This window comes from Serinus canaria, chromosome 5 (genome assembly GCF_022539315.1).
Source record: "Serinus canaria isolate serCan28SL12 chromosome 5, serCan2020, whole genome shotgun sequence".
NCBI classification, from domain to species: Eukaryota; Metazoa; Chordata; class Aves; order Passeriformes; family Fringillidae; genus Serinus; species Serinus canaria.
In genome coordinates this window covers 44535021-44551709 of record NC_066319.1, presented here as the reverse complement: position 1 = coordinate 44551709, position 16689 = coordinate 44535021, and the positions used below count along the sequence as shown (strand labels likewise).

The 16689-nt window shown below is 39.5% G+C and overlaps 1 protein-coding gene across 1 annotated transcript in view; it reads left to right on the top strand.

Moving 5' to 3' along the window:
• KCNK10 (potassium two pore domain channel subfamily K member 10) overlaps positions 1-16425 on the top strand; it is a 53336-nt gene extending 36911 nt beyond the window's left edge. Inside the window, exons 5-7 of the mRNA XM_009101827.3 lie at positions 10455-10641; positions 13722-13864; positions 15805-16425. Coding sequence (XP_009100075.3) covers positions 10455-10641; positions 13722-13864; positions 15805-16425 — 951 coding nt within the window. The remainder of the gene's footprint in view (positions 1-10454; positions 10642-13721; positions 13865-15804) is intronic.
• Positions 16426-16689: the final 264 nt, after the last annotated feature.

The following is a 16689-nucleotide window of genomic DNA, read 5'->3' as shown; positions in this document are numbered from 1 at the left end:
TTCTGAATGACATGGACAAGACCATTAAACTGTTGTTATGATAGTTTAAGATTAAAATAACTAGAGAATCACTGAATAACTGGGGCTGGAAGGGATGTCTTGAGATCATCTAGTTCAGCTTCCCTGCTAAAGCATAGTAAATACTCAAAGTATTATAAGATTCACAGATGAGTGCTGATAGCAATGTTTAATCCAGAATATTGCCATTTGGCACATAATATGAGTTCTTTTGGTATTCAAAGCATTCCTTCATTTTCTTGAGTCAATACAGTTGCTTGTTGCTTATAGCCATCCAAAGTATTTGTTTTCCTCCTTGGTATTTTGTCAGCTTCCAAAGGAATTTAGAGATTGTGGTCTTCTTGTTTAGCCAAGATGTGTGTTTATTCCTTTTATTTCGATTGTCATAAAACCCCTACATTCCATTACATCTATTATTTTGTGATTTGGGGAACAACGTTATACATAATTTCCTTCATTACTTTTACTAATGAGTTTCAGTTACTTGAAATATTTCTGATAGTGTTTAGAATTTACATGCATCTCAGTAAATAGTCTTAATACCAGTGGTTTCACTTTAGGTGATTATTTAACATTTGGCATATGCAGAATATAATTTATTATCACATTATATTTACATTGTTAGGCTTCATAAATGTTTGTACCTAATCAGATGAAACCTCAAGTAGAGTAACAGTTCTTGATTTAATGCTGAGCATTGAGCAAATTTTAACTCAATGTGTAACTCTTGTTTCTTATTTTGTAACTGTCTCCTTAATGAACTGAAATTCCGCATGTTTGTGGGTGTAAAACAACCTGTTACCACCTGTAAAGAGAGGACATAAAAATTAGGAGAGTAGTTATCAAGAAAGTAAAAGGAGCAAACATAGGCTAAAAAGACACTGAAAAACATAATAACATGTTGGGTGGTGTGCCTGACAAATCTTCTGAGGGTAGCTGAGTGCATCAGTGCTCTAGAGAGAGTACAAACTATCTACCTGTATTATTTGTCCTCACAGGCAATTTGGGACAGTCCAGTTTCTTGTGGAAAGAATGGAAAGTAACTTAGCATGTGTATAATGCATCAAATTTCCATGTTCATATGCCTCAGCACTCTGCTTCTGTATGAGTCCAGTTGCCTCTGTTTATGCCCTTCACTCTTCGGAATGTTGCAGGGCTGATGTCAGGGCAGTGAGAGTTCTGGAAACCCTTGCAACTTTGTCATTGCCTGTACAGGTGGAAGGGACTTGAGGGCAGCTTGATCTTGCATTGAGGTTAGGATCATTTTTGAAGCTCGGGAGGATGCAGTACGCACACACCGGCACGTGGGAAGGAGAGGAAGAATTTTCAGTTGTCAGCGCAGTCCTTTCACCCAAAGCATTTCCCTAACAGGTATCTTGCTCCCTCCAAGTGTGTATCTGTGAGCATGGAGCCACACTAGGGACAGCTTGCTTCTGGCATTCCTCAGCATATCTGGAAAGATGAAAGGAGGATTCCTCCCAGAGGATGTGTGCTAACGCATTTCTGCTGCCTCTGACATGACCTGTGCAGAGCTCCACCAACCTTACCTTAATTAACTCCACAAATTATACCTTGGGAATCCCAAATTTAGCTACTGCAGTAATCAACATTCTGTCGGAATTTTAAGAACAATTTGAACTACATAAAGTGAGAAAGAGATCTGCTCTTATCAAGTACACACTACCCCAACAGTATTGACAGAATATTTCAGCAGAGGAGCTGGGCACATGCCACCACTCATCTTCTAATCCAAAATGTTACCATTATTTCAGTGTGTAACTAGCCAGGAAAACAACTACACATTTATGAGTAGGTAGGGCTGGAGGTACTTCATTGCAAAATAATGCTTTGTAAAAAAATAGAATTTTTCATGTACCATTTTAGGAAACAGAGGCACTGGCAGGAGGATGCTATCCCAAATACCATGCATTGCATAGTTTTTGCCGTCTGTCCTACTGGAATGGTTGTATTCAGTGCAAGTAAATAAGCATCAACCAGGTCAGAGATGTAAACCAAGCCTCCCCCACAAAAGCCCTGTCTTCTCAGCTCCTGGTTATTCCTGTATGTTCCATATTCAATAATCTAGGGCAAAACCTGGGTTCTAGTCTGTTTTCACATGCATGCAAATGTGATTCCCTAGAAAATGAATATGTACAAGGCCAGACACAACAGAAATGAAACATGCATTTCAAGGTGACATAATGCCATAAAAGCAGTATTTTTATCTTTCACAGGTTGTTCATAAGATCCCTCATGTATGTATGTTTCTATAATAAACAGCAGAACAAAGCCCCATTCTCTTGGCATGCTCTGTACACAGTGTCTGCAAGCATCTAAAGATAGAAAGCACTCCATAGGCACAGCACACTGTCACAGAACACAGCAGCTGCCATTATCATGAGTTAAATATAGGCTAATTTGGATCGTCTTTTGTCCAACCTTGGACGAGTGTTTAGATTCTCACCAGAAGAAGATGGGTTTAGCATAACCCAAATGATCTTCACTTATCTTGCAGTTTAGTACAGATACAGGAATTCAGCCTGGGCACAATGAGTTTCTGAGAGCACTCCAGGGTTTTCTGGCTTCTGAGGTGAGGCCCCTGTGAGCAGTTCCTGGGCTTGGCTGCTGTTTCACTCTGGTTTCCAGCAGGACACAGAGGACAGGTCTGGCAATAGAGCTGGTAGACTGTGAATTGCAGTACCAGGATGTGAGCAAGCAGCCAGAGACATGGGTGGTGGCAAGACTGCACCTCTGACAGCACACTGTTTTGTGCAGAAAGGCAATGCCTCTGTGAACAACTTGTGCTTCACTGAACCAGGGACTTGTCAGAACAGACACGTCTGCTACTTGACTTTCAGGTTTTCAGCTCAGAGAACATGTTTTGCTCTAGTTTTTAGAGACATGCTATGAAAGTGATCTACACTTAATATTTTTCTGAAAGATAACTGTACACATCACCTAACCTTGGAATTTTCCTAGGAAAAGTACTTCTTAATTGGCAGATAGGGATGGGGCTGGTGTAGTCACATTGAACTGGTGGAAAGATTTCTTTTAGCGCCTGTCAAAGCTCTACCTTTCCTAAACTCTATTGTTTGTCTTTCTGAATACATCTGATCAACTCTAGTTACTCTTTCACTTAAAGATTCAAGTTCTTTTTAGAGATTTTTGGCTTCTCTGTTCTCTTACTACAAAGGTGACAGGAATTCCTTCCCCGAAAGTGAATGGAAAATACAATCTGGGAAAAAAAAGTAGTATAAGACGGTAACTGTGTAAAGGAGGAACACTTAAAATGCAGTCTTTTTTCATAGTCTCCCCTCTGTTCCTGGATTTGCTCTGTTCAAGACAATCTCTTTCATTTTGTTTGATTACATCTCATTACTAGCCAGCATCAGTGTGTTATTACATCAGCTACTAAAGCTGAGCATATTAATTTATTATTTATATTTTAATTTTTTTTTTAATATAGTGTTCTTCACTGTAATTTTATGTAAGAAAAAAGGCAGGATTAAAAAAAAATTATATTCACATAAGTTCCACAAAGTAACTGCCTGATGCAGTGATCTATCTGCCATCTGCTGGCATCCTGTCTCTGAACAGAGCTGTCAGGACAGGGTGTGAAATTCAACCTACTGTTGCACATTCACATTATTATTCCAAAATTATACAAGGTTTATGAGCTGAAAGTTCAGGGTTCAGACCTCAGCCTAACAATTTGCTGAGTCATTTCCACCAAAAAAAAGGCAAAGAAATATAAAAAAAATCAGTGACTAGAAAGGTGATTTACAAACCCAGAACAACTGCATGTAAAAAACCAGCTCATGATCTGTTCTTTTGCCTGTCACACCTTAAAGGTCCTTCTAAGAGTCACATTTCCCTGAGCAGGGTTAAAATAGGGGTGCTTGTAGGCTTGATGGTGAGGGTTGTGACTACATTACAGGTGGTGACTCCTCATCAGCCAGAACCAAATTTGTCTCAGAATTCTGTTTTCGGTTAAACCACTGTCTTGAATATGCTGGGTTTGCTCTTTGGGTCACACCCTCTGTTATATCTGAGCTGCAGAAAAGTATCTCTTTCTGCACAGACCTAAGATAGTAAACTAGCACTAAAAAACCAATTAGAACATTTATGAATCCCACATTTTGATATTTTAGGCCCTCTAACTTTGTATTTAGTTTAGTTAGTGATGCTTACAGCTATTCCGTTTCAAAGAATACAACTTAAATGTAGCAGATATTTTGTTAACTTGTTTCTTATCCTCTGGTCTTTGATGGTGAGTATTTTATACCAGGAATGGCAAGATCAGATACATTCAGGTACAGGGAAGTTATGTGGAACGATCTTTATTAACCCAGTTTTGCACTCTCTGGGTGGGGGAATATAGGTGCAACTCAGACATGAGTTGAAGGAGGGAAGGGAGGAGCAACGCATTATAAACTTGGCCTCTGTAAATTTAATGAAGTTTATGCCATCAACTGTTGTCCTTTGTCTGCTCCAGTGTTTGAGAAAAGTCTATGTATACATGGACATTTCTTCTTTCTCTTATTCAATGTGGTGTTTTGCCTCTTTTTGTTTTCCCTTGGGCTGAGTACACCTCAGCCATAACAGAGGTTTAGGATCTTTTTTTTTTTTGTGGGTCCGTATCAGAAATCCCTCTTTGTGCTTTCTAGTGAGAGGAAGAAGATTGGAAAAGGGTATATCAAGCCTAGAAAATGTCTGAGCCAGTGTTCCTATATTTTCATGACGCAGTACTCACATTATGACTGCAGCAAGATCCATGCAGAGATTTACAAAAATGACATTAGAGAAAGCTACTGCTCTGTGAGAAGCTTGTTGCATATTCCATTTGGGTCTAGAAAAATACTCTACAGAAATATGGTTTTATGGGGAAAAAATGATGTTAAAAATAACTTAAATCCTTCTTTACTCTGACCTGTGTCTTGTATGAGTTCAGGATTGTGTCTCCCAAGCTTAATAATAAATGTGACTGCTTACAGCTTTTAATATCTGTCTTTCCTCTGGTACTGACTACATTTAAAAAGCAGAGGATAGATTCTGCACCTTCTTGTGCAGCCATAGCAGCATTCCATATAAAACATGAGAACTAAAATAACACTGAGGCACCAAGAGGTTAGAATGTAGGGGAAGCCCATATCTGGTAGAATGGTTCAGATAACCCATGGAGGTGTCTGAAATGTCATCTATATTTTAATATATATTATAAATCTGCTGCTTGTTTTCAAGGAGTGTTGTCTTCTTCACTGATGTGGTAAGTAGGTCCTGGCTGGCAGCAAGCACCCACACAGCCGTTTGCTCACTTGCCCACAATGATGGAGAGAACATGGGAAGAGCAATGGAATGTTCTCTAAACAACCTCATGGGTCAAAATAAAGACAGCAAAGTCACTTACCATGTACTCTCACAGGCAAAACAAACTTGACTAGTGGACTTGAAATTAATTTATTGCCAATTAGCATAAAACAATTAATTGCTGAGTTGAGTGTTTGGAAACAAAATCTCCACACACATTCAAAATGCCTTTCTTCCCCATTTTTCAAGCTCACCTTCACTCCAGACACCTCTCCTCCACTCATGTTGTTACTGTGGGTCACCTTCAGTCCCTCTGGTGCAGCAGTAAATGGCACAAGGGTTGGGGTCAGAACACAGTGGTTTCTCTGTTGTTCTGAACTCTTTTCCTCTGTTCCTTTGCTGGTCCTCCATGGGCGGCAGACCCTGTAGTACAGGTGTTGCCATGGAGAAGTTCCCACTCACCTGACCTTGTTATTCCCTTGTTCTCTCCTCTTTCCCTTGTCTTCTGCCTGTCCAGCATTCCTGCCCTTTCTAAAACACACTTCCGCAGAGGTGCCACCATGTCATCTCAGTGGCTCAGCAGCTCTTTGAGGGTCTGTTGGAGCTGACAGGAACCAGCAGTGTCAGAGAACAGAGAAGAACAAAATATTGTTCTATTTTTCTTAGGTGTTATGTTCAAGTCAGTGATATTTAAAATGCATTTAGTATCAGTCTCATTTTGAACATGAAGGAGCTCGGACAAGTTACAATGAAATCCAGAGTGACTGTTATGGGTAGCAAAGAGGTTGATATGACCAAGTCACTGATTACCAAGCCAGTGCTGTGCCAGTCTTTCCATATAGCCTGCTGAGAAGGGCATCACACCCTACTGTGTATGCCAGGCTCTGGACCAGGACTGGCTTGCATTTGGCTGAGCTGAAAGACAAGCAGTGTGAGCTATGACTGCCTGCACCATCCACACTAGCTTTGCAAACATATTTTGACTAAGGACATATCAAATGTTTGTGAGCTGATATATGTGATATTCTGGTTTATGGCTTTGGTACAAAGACTGTCATTCGTAGTGTTAAAATATTTTGGTCTAGAGAAAGTGATTTAGAAGACAAGCTGTTTAATTAGTGCATGGGCAGAGACAATCTGTTCTGAGAATAGCTGGCAGCATGGGGAAGGGCAAAAAGTTAAGAGTAAGTGAAGGGAACAAAAGAAATACCAAAGAAATGTGTTTTGTTTGAAATGTGTTTTCTCTGCTCCAAAATACAGAGCCTTTTGGAGAGATGAGGACAGCATTTTCCATGCAGGTATTTTACATTATCTCTAAAAATATGCCATTGGTCATCTAGCAAAAAAGGTAACCAGCTTGCCTGGAGCCTTGGGGAGATTTGTCAGGAATTCAGAAAAAGAAAAGTTTGGAAGACAGAAAAACCATCTGAGCTTACTGTGAAGCAGCAAGTGTTCCAGTGCTATTTTTGGTTTAGTAGTACTGAATACTGGGGCAGCTTTCTATGAAATGACAGGTGACACTACAGAATCTTGGAATAAGCTTATATGAAATATGCTGTTCATGGAAATATATATGCTCCACATATTTAGCATTTATTCCAGTCTGATAAATGACTGTAGCCTCTTTTGATCCCCATCTTAATGCCTCCTCCTCCTTTTTCATAGGAATATATATCAACTGTGTGGTCTCAGTTAGCAAATTTAAAAACACTGTTTGGTGCTTTTATTGTCAACACTCAGGTCAGAAAAATTGTACCTCAGTTAATTCACCTGAAGAAAGCAGAAAACATAAAATAATCCACTACACTGGCTTTGATCTATTGGGCCAGAGAGAGGAAAAAGAAAGTAAAAAACTCTAGGTTTATTTTTACTCCTGAATTATTAGGCAAGACCAAAACTACTAAAACCTCTGTATATATAATACAAAATGAGGAAAAAGTGAAGCTGCAGTTATTGATGGAAAAGATGGATAAGAACTAAATCCCACTGATAAGGGTGTGTTCATTGCTCTGTCTGTCTTATCCCTCTTGGCACTAGAGCAGATTAACAGGAGGTCGTTTGAATTCATGTAAGCAAGATGACATCAGTAATGTTAGGCCGGTTTAGCACTTAGCCATCTCAAGAATAAAATAAGTCCCGTCAGTGGAAAATGGTAATGACCCTGATGGGTGCACAGAAAACTCTCAGTTCTTACATACTTAGATTACTTCTTTAATGTTTTCCAGATTAGTTCCAGGTGGATTTAAATTGGTCTCATTAGCTGACACTAATTTACTTATATTTGAGGAATGTCTTACAAATGATCTGCTTCATCACTGTGGAAAGAACTTGTGGGTAAACAAACTTAAAAAGAAAAAAATTGGAAAACATATCTTTTAAAGGTGTTTTAATTTTACTTAAACAACTATAAGATTAGATCTCTTTCCTGGAGGAAGAGGTTTGTTCCTGGAGGAAGAGGTTTGTTATTTTTTCTTTTTGACACCTATAAAAATTCTGTATTCATGCCACAGATGGGTTCAGATGATTTCTTAGCCTGGCAGAAGTTGCTCAGCTATTAAACAATGTTTTCCTCCAAGCTGAAAATACTGTTTAAAAGAGAAATTTGTGTGAACTTATTTAGACGTCCCAACCCTTTGTATTATGTAATGTGATTATTTATTTATTTATTTATTTATTTATTTATTTATTTATTTATTTATTGTAATAATGACTTGGTGTAACACTGCAGTTGATTAAATTTTTGTAGTATGTCATTATTACAATGTACATATTTCATTAGTCAGTACAATTATGCCTTAGCATTTTTATTAATCTGTAGCAGTTAGACTCTATTGTGAATTTCCTCTGAATGCATGCCTAACTCTAAAAAGACCCTCCTTTTCATTTCAGTCCTGCATTTCATGTGTTATTGTTCCTTAAGTAATTCTTTTTCTGAGTCCTGCTTTTGTGCTCTTTTCAGCAGCTCCAAAAATGCTGTGCCTGGTTCACCATTGCTTTCTACCTTCATTTGTACCCTCAGCTGCTCTGCTTTTGTGTCAGTGACAAAGGTGCACAATAACCTTGAGTCAGGCCTTTTACAGATCCTTTTATTAACATTGTTACCATTTCTACTTAAAAAACCCAAAAACCTTTGGCTGAGTTTATCGCTCATGGACGAGGGGATGTCCTGACGTTCGTTACTCATTTGAAGGCCATTCTTTTTGTTCCTGTCTCTCTCCTGAGACAATTCTGACACATACTGAAATGCATTTTATTTTTTGCTTTGTGGGGACTGGAGGAAGAATTATTATGCACAACTTTGATGTCGGGCAGGTCCAAATTACTTTTTGTTCAAGGATGTCCAAGAGACACTTGTGTCCTAACTTCCACAAGGCAAGGTTACTGACATTTCATTTTTACATATCAGGAAACTGGAGCATTTAGGAGAAGTAAATGAGTCGCCTTGGTCAAACTAGAAATTATACATCAATTTGGTTGAAGTCTTATCTCAATGAAAAAAGGCAGGGTGCTACTGTAGGACACTATGTAACATCCATGTGATCTGTTCTTTTCCTTTCACTACTCATTGAATAAGTCTGAAATCCTGCCATTGTGAAGGTGTGTCCATACCTCCTAAAGAAGATAGATTGTCCTTTGATATTTTAGCAAAATACTCAAAATGGCTCTTTGGAAAAAGGGACAATAAGGAATCAATTCATATCTTATATTTTTGTGTTGCTTTTCCCATTAGTACTTGGCAGTTTCTTCCATGTCTTATATTTGGCATTATATTACAAATCTTATTGAACTATTTCCATTCATCTAGACACAGAAAATAAACACACACCCAAATGAAATATTAAGTGTAGGGATCATAAACAGTTTCAGAACTAAAAGTATGAAATATCCCATATTTATGCTACCTGGTTCTGAATGCATCCCAGATCAGAGGAGTACTTAATGAGGGTCTGAAATGCTCCCGTTTTAGGGTAGCACAGTATTGCTCACAAGCTGGTTAGATATTAACCAGTTCAGGCAATATCCCTTCTGTATATTACAAAGATAACTTCTGAGATCTTATTTCCTGTCTAGGCAATGCCTTAATCTGAAATGAAATCTCATTCCTGGGTTAAGGGAGATGCTTGATTTGAAAAACTAATTTGGAAATATGACTTACGTGACCTCCACATTGCTTTTCCAGAATAGAGAATTTACACTGCCACTGAAATGAATCCACAGTAAGGTTTCTAGTAATTTACAGGTTTCTCATGAAACTTTATTGGGTGCTGAGTTTATTCACAGCAGAGAAAATCTGAAATAAATCTGCCAGAGTCAATTGTGTTAATCCAGGCTTGCATCAATATTAATAGAAACAAAATCTAAGTATATATTAAATAAATTGAGACTTTATATGATTTAGGAGTGTAAAATATTACAATTACACTGGCTATATTTGAATTCAGTTTATAGAAGCCAGTAACACATACTCTTTGTTCATGAGCTTTCCAGTGTGGATTTACATAGGTAATTTTATCTCAGGCTGTTTGGTATTTGACATAAATCCTTTTTTTCTGGAGTAAACCAATAATACAGTTTTCTAGTTTTGAAGAGGAGATTTAACCTTCATATTTGTGAATGAAAGCTGGAAAACCTGAGCCTAGAAAACCCAAAGCATGAATTATTTCTCCGTAAAATTGCACCTTTTCAGTGAAGGAAAAGGGGTTTATTTTAATTTTAACCTTGGTCCTGTTTGTTGAATGCTTGGTGCTGGTGAGGCAATGTGGGTGTACACATACTTGTATGGAGGTGTGAATGTGCACTTTTTCTTAGGCATTGAACCTGATATGGAGCATATTGATGCCTTTCTGAAGCTCGGGAATGTTTTTCCAGGTGGTGTTTGTAGTAGATTAGTCACTTCCTAGTGCATAGAAAATGGAAATCATGATATACTGGGGCCAGACATGGGGTTTACTCTTACCTGGACAGGACTCTTACTAACAGGGAGAGAGGGTTGTCTTCCACCCAACAAGCTCACAAAAGGCAGAAAGAGACATACGAGGGACACCAGCATAACTAGTGAATCATTCACAAATAATACAGTTCCAGAAATCCACTCAAACTTTTTTTTTCCTGTTATTTCCTTTTTCTAGAATAAACAAGTGAGTCAAACAAAGATCCGGGTGATCTCCACCATCGCATTCATCCTGGCAGGCTGCATTGTCTTTGTGACCATTCCTGCATTTATCTTCAAACACATCGAGGGATGGACAGCCTTGGAGTCCATTTACTTTGTAGTTGTCACTCTGACCACTATTGGCTTCGGTGACTTTGTAGCAGGTGAGCAGCTTTGAGCCAAGATGCTCTGCACAAGGGCCTTGGTTCTTAGAATTTGCTTTCTGGAATAGAGAGGAGGCTCTGCACAATGTGTTATGTTCCAGTGAAACCATGCCAGGTGTTTCTGTTGGGATTTCTGTGCAGTACAACACCAGGCTGATTGAAGGTCCAGGTGCCTTGCATTATGCAGATTGTGAGCCTTCAGCAGTGTAGATAACGGGAGCCTGGAAAGTCCTGATTATCCTTTATCATGCAATGAATTATGCAAAAGTAAAATTCCTTTCCCATTGAATTAAAGATTTGTATTAGTCCATTAGTGCTCAGTCTGGGGCTGACTGCAGGAGCAAGCAGCCCAGATGATGAATGGAGGAAGCTTTTACAAAGAACGACTGAGCCACGGGTCTGCAGAATTCTCTGGTTGGATGCAGTAGTGGGCTGCTACTACAGGAGCTGCAGCATTATAAAAACCTGCATTCTGTTTCCTAACCTTGGCAGAAATTTTGACATTGCAGTTGACCTGTTAAGGAAAACTCTTGCAGGAGAGAAGGACTAGTGGGGTATGTATCTCAGTACTTGGGGGAGACCCTCCAAGATTAATTCGGTACAAGCAGGAACTATAAATGTCTGCCCATATACAATTTCCAGAGAGGGAATTGAGATAGCTGGCTGGAGAGATAAGAGAGACTTTTTTTTCCACACAGCTTTGCTAACAAAAAGGTGGTTGAAATAAGTGAATTTTTTCCCATCAGTGCATGACCTCCACTCCTTATTCCTGTCAGTGGTCCTAATTAAAGGTATTAAGTTGCCTGTGTTACAGTCATATTGTGCATCTTATACACTATAAACAGAATGAGTTAAAAACATCAAATAAAACTACAAAATTTTCTTTGTTGAAGGACAGTAGACAAGTCTTTTTGTAGAGAATACTCTAATCTTCCTTTTTTTATGACATACTGGCATAGAAGACATGAATTATTGAGGAAAAAAAGTCACTGAACAAAGAAAGACCCTGATATAAAAAAGAAAGTTTTAGGACCATTCAGTTACAGAAGTGATTGTGTGAGCTTTGTCCATTTTAACCACTTAGATGTGTAAAGGAGTTAACTGATATTCTTTGAGGTATCACAGTGTGAAATAAAAATATTTTACAATATTTTTTCTTAATAATACAACATTTCAGTATTGTTTAATAACGTGATAGTAAAAAAACCTCTGAATATTAAATTGTTCTATATGCACATGATTAGGAGAATATAATCCACAGCTGGGTGGCTACTAACAAGCAGGATTTTCCAAAAATCATATGGAAGACCCGGAACAAGACAACTTCAGAGGCATTGTTATGATAAGAGTTTAAGGCAGGTGATCACCAGGAGGTTTGAGATTTATTGCTGGTTTTGAGAGAGATTTTCTGCCCCTTTTATTTTCTGCCACTTTAATCTCTCAGTATCTCTGTTCCTTCAACAGCAAATCAAAAATACTATATCCTAATGGTTAAAACAGTGTCAATGGAGCTATGCTGGTTTATTCCCCTAGAACAAATCCCAGCTCCTGGGAAACTGGGAGGTTTTTGTACTACAGTTGGAAATAAAATTGTGCATGGAGCCTGAAACAACACGGTGTCTGATAGGCTGAAAAAAGTGGTCTCATGCTTTCTCAGTCACCTGATTACTCTGCAAGATAGATCCAGACAATCTGTTTCTAAGTGAGCTTCCTCAGGGACATGTATGATCAGAAGAGGCTTCTTGTACCATAGCAACAGCAGTCCCTACCTCCCATTGTTTCAGACTCTCAAAGACTGGAAAAAAAGAGTGTGATTCATGCACTCTATGGGGAGAGATTAACATCAAAACCAATGTTTGGGTCCCTGCCAAGTCTCAAATGTCTGACCTTCCATGGGGGTGTTCAAACACTGTAACTACAGTCATATTGAGTCTTGATAAAATTAAAGAGTCACAGAAATGTCTCAGATTGCAAAAAGCAAAAGGGGAAATGCTGAACTGTGTTGTCTGGTGATTTTAACAGGAAAAAAACCTATAATCTCTCTTGCAGTCATACAGAGGAAATATGCAGACCTCTGCCTGAGTCTCCTGGTAGGCTTGCTGTTTGGGCAGGGATTCACACAGGTACCACCAAGGGGATGTTCACTTGCATTGAGGGACGTGGCAGTGCCCATGGAGCTCTGCATACTCTTTCCTGCTGACTCTCTTCCACTCAGGGCTGTGCTTGCCTCTCACTGGCTCATTCTTGCAGTGCACATAGCACTGTGATGGGACTGAGAGTCTCAAAAGTGTGGTTGCTTTCTTTTGTAAAAATTTTTGTATTTTACTCTATAGCAGGCAGCAACCTGGCCCCTACTTCACTTATGTGGGAGTCTTTGTAGTCCATTAGGTTTGCCAAATGTCTCACTTCTTGTTTTGCCAGCTCATCCAGAGAATTGCATGAAGAACAATAAAGTATATTTGTTGCATGATTTGATCCATGTCTCCTATGAAGTCACTGTCCAGAGAATGCATCCCTCTGAATGATACCCAGGACTGTACAGCCTTATTTTGAGGGCTAATGCATGACTGGCTTCTTGTCAGATACCCTGATTTGGAAGAAAAGGCTATATTTCTTTATTCTGCACACAGATCTCTCAATCCTGTAGCTCAACCCAAAAAAGTCTTGAAACTCTATAACTTAAAGGGGGTTGATCTGTAAATTTTTTTTTAACTATGAGATTGCAGGCAGTTCAGAATAAGACCAGCTATATTAAATTTTTTTCTTGGACAGATGTTTGTGCTGTTGCAAGTACTATCAAAATAGAATTTCAGAGCTGCTTCAGCATAGGAGCAGTATAAAGGAAAGTATTTACTGGGTGCTCTGGCAGGTCACATAGCAGGAGAGCAATAGGTAATTTTGAAGACAAATTAAAACAGACTGGGGCCCTCCCATCTGACAGGCTTTTTGTCTTATTATCAGAACTACAGTGCTGTTGACAAGAGTTAGGAATTACTTTTAGGCATTTTTCAGAGTTGCAGATATTTTGTAATGATTTTGGCACCTCATGATTTGTATGTAAAATTATATATTTGTTTCAGGAGGAGATGCTGAGCTGAATTACATGGAGTGGTATAAACCCTTAGTGTGGTTCTGGATCCTTATTGGCCTTGCCTACTTTGCTGCCGTTCTGAGTATGATTGGAGACTGGTTAAGAGTCCTGTCCAAGAAGACACAAGAAGAGGTGTGATCAGTAATTTCTCAGCAGTTTGTCATTTTACAAGAGAGATTTAAGGGCCTGATTCCTGCTTGTCTAAATAAGGATGCTGCTCTGCATGACCAGTGCTCAATATGCCCTGTGGTTTACTGTCTGCCTTTGGTATACAGTTAGCTCTGATCCTTAGCTCCTTAACAAAGGAAGACAAAAAAGCCACGGAAGCAACCAAGGCTGTTACACCTCAATCAGTACTCAAAAATACACAGAACACATCAGTAGGATTGAAATTCTGGAATGAGATGCCAGCCTTGACTCTGAAACTAGCCATGAAATTGTACTAAATATTTCAGTGTCCTCACCCTAAAAATTAGGAGATTTTCCTGTCTTTTCCTATGCCAGGGAATGTGGTTCTGAATAGAAGTTTAGATTCAGGTCCCTTACTGTGTACTCTGTTTTAAAAAGGTGAAGAAACTGAGCAGTTAGCATCAAGGAGAGCATGACTAAATTCACTCAGAACATGCCCTCCCTGATTCAAAGAGGATGCTGCTCTAGTTCCTATTTTTCTATTTTCTCTTTCTATTTTCCCCGCTAATTTGAGTGTGGATATTTTCCACACTCAAATAAGTGTGGAAATAAAAAGGCAATTGCCATGCCTCTAGACCTGAAGCCTGCGTGGAGGATGTTAGTAATATAACTTCAAATTTTAAGGCAACCTCGGTTTACTAGGAAAGTTTACCTGGCAGGGTTAACCAAATAGCAAAATTTGGTAGGGGGGTATTGCTGTTTCTAATTTTTGTAGGCATCTGCACTATCTGAGGCCTGGTGCATCCCCCATGCATCTCCATTAATAAAGGGGACTACAGAGCCTGTGGCTGTTCCCTTGATCATCAGGCACCTACAGGGAGGAATCTGGTCTTCCACAAAGATGCATTCTGTCACAGTGCTAAATGGACACCTCCACATCTGGCCTGCAGAAAAAAAGATAACTCCTTGTGGGTTATTGGATGCAAAAACTTGAGTTCAGGCTGCAGCAGCACAAACAACTCCTTGACTGTGGTGGGCTCCTGCAGACACTGTACTCCTAAATCTGTTCTTTAGCTGAACTTTGAGAAAGGCCTGTTTTAACTGAAATATTGCTTGGTCATTTATCTTGATTTTTCTCATTTTGGAAGTCATATTTATTTAGTACAGCCATCGCTTGGTGCTTTATTCTTAGCCATTATTCTATCCTCCAGTGCAAAGGAGTAACACAGACAAAGACAGTAGGACATTCAAGGATATGCTCATAGTGCCCATACAGAATGTGTGCTGAAAACTGCTTCAGACAGTTTGACAGTGTGGTATTTGGACAGTCGTGCAATGGAAATCTTCATTGAAAGCAGCTACATTGGTCCCTGAAAATGAACCCTAAACTGGGGGAGTCAGAGGGCCACTTGAAATAAGCTAATGGGTACTAAACATTAACTGCTCTGTGACTCAGTGGCTCTGAACAGGACCTGCAGTGGGACTAAACATCTACATCCATGAGCAATACAGGAAGACACATTCCTGTACTGCTGCACTGGTTGTGCAGTTGTACACCAATCTGAAGTGTATTGGTTTAACTGTATGTGATTAACTTTGCTCACTCTTGACCATCTACTGCTGATATTATTCATCAGGAATTTTGTTCTTAATCAAAGATGGATTAGCATGAACATGTCCCAACATGTAACACAGCTATAAAATGTGTGGGGTGGCAAAGTGACACACGCAGATGAGTTCTATGTCGCAAAAGCCATCAGCTGGTATGTTTAGAGTTGGCCCAGTGTAAGCCCTTTACTACTGAAGTTTGGGACCAGATGGATGCAGTGGAGATGGGACCTCTTCTTAGTTTCATGCCAGAGAAAAAAGTGCTACTGTTCTACAGGAAAGATTTTTCTTTTTTTTTTTTTTTTAATTAATTTCTCTTTCCTCCTGTTGTGAAGGTTGGAGAAATAAAAGCCCACGCAGCAGAGTGGAAAGCAAACGTGACGGCTGAGTTCAGAGAGACGCGGCGGCGGCTCAGCGTGGAGATCCATGACAAGCTTCAGCGGGCAGCCACCCTCCGGAGCATGGAGCGCAGGCGCCTGGGCATGGAGCAGCGGGCCCACTCCTTGGACATGCTCTCTCCAGAGAAGCGCTCTGTCTTTTCTGCCTTGGAGACAGGACGCTTCAAGGCCTCCTCTCAGGAAAGCATCAACAACAGGCCTAACAACCTGCGCCTGAAAGGGTCAGATAAGCTCAACAAGCACGGGCAGGGGGCATCTGAGGACAACATCATCAACAAATTTGGATCGTCTGCTAAGATGACCAAAAGGAAAAACAAAGACCTCAAAAAGACCATGCCTGAGGATATGCATAAAATTTATGAGACCTTCAGAAACTATTCTGATAGAATACTGGATGAAGAAAAAAAGGAAGAGGAGACAGAGAAGATGTGTAATTCCAAGAATACTTCTAGCACTGCAATTCTGACCAACTGTATCGAGCAGCACTCAGACCTGGAAAATGGAGAGATTCCCAATGAAGCCAAAGAAAGGAAGGAAAAAAACAAAGACCTATATTGAGACAGAAGTCAAATGTAAAAGATGATTGACTTGAATTAACGATGTTGGTGTTTTTATATTCATGTATATTGAGACACGTGCCTTATACAGACTCCTTATTCAGTCTGAATTACATAGCATCCAAGAATATTTCACTGTGCCATAAAGACTCAAGCTTGCTCTGCCAAAACAAATCAGGAACACAGCCCTGCAGAATGGCAACAGAAAGCTACGCACATGGAAATTTCAGCCTGTATAAGATTACCAGGGCAAGAGACAAAGGAA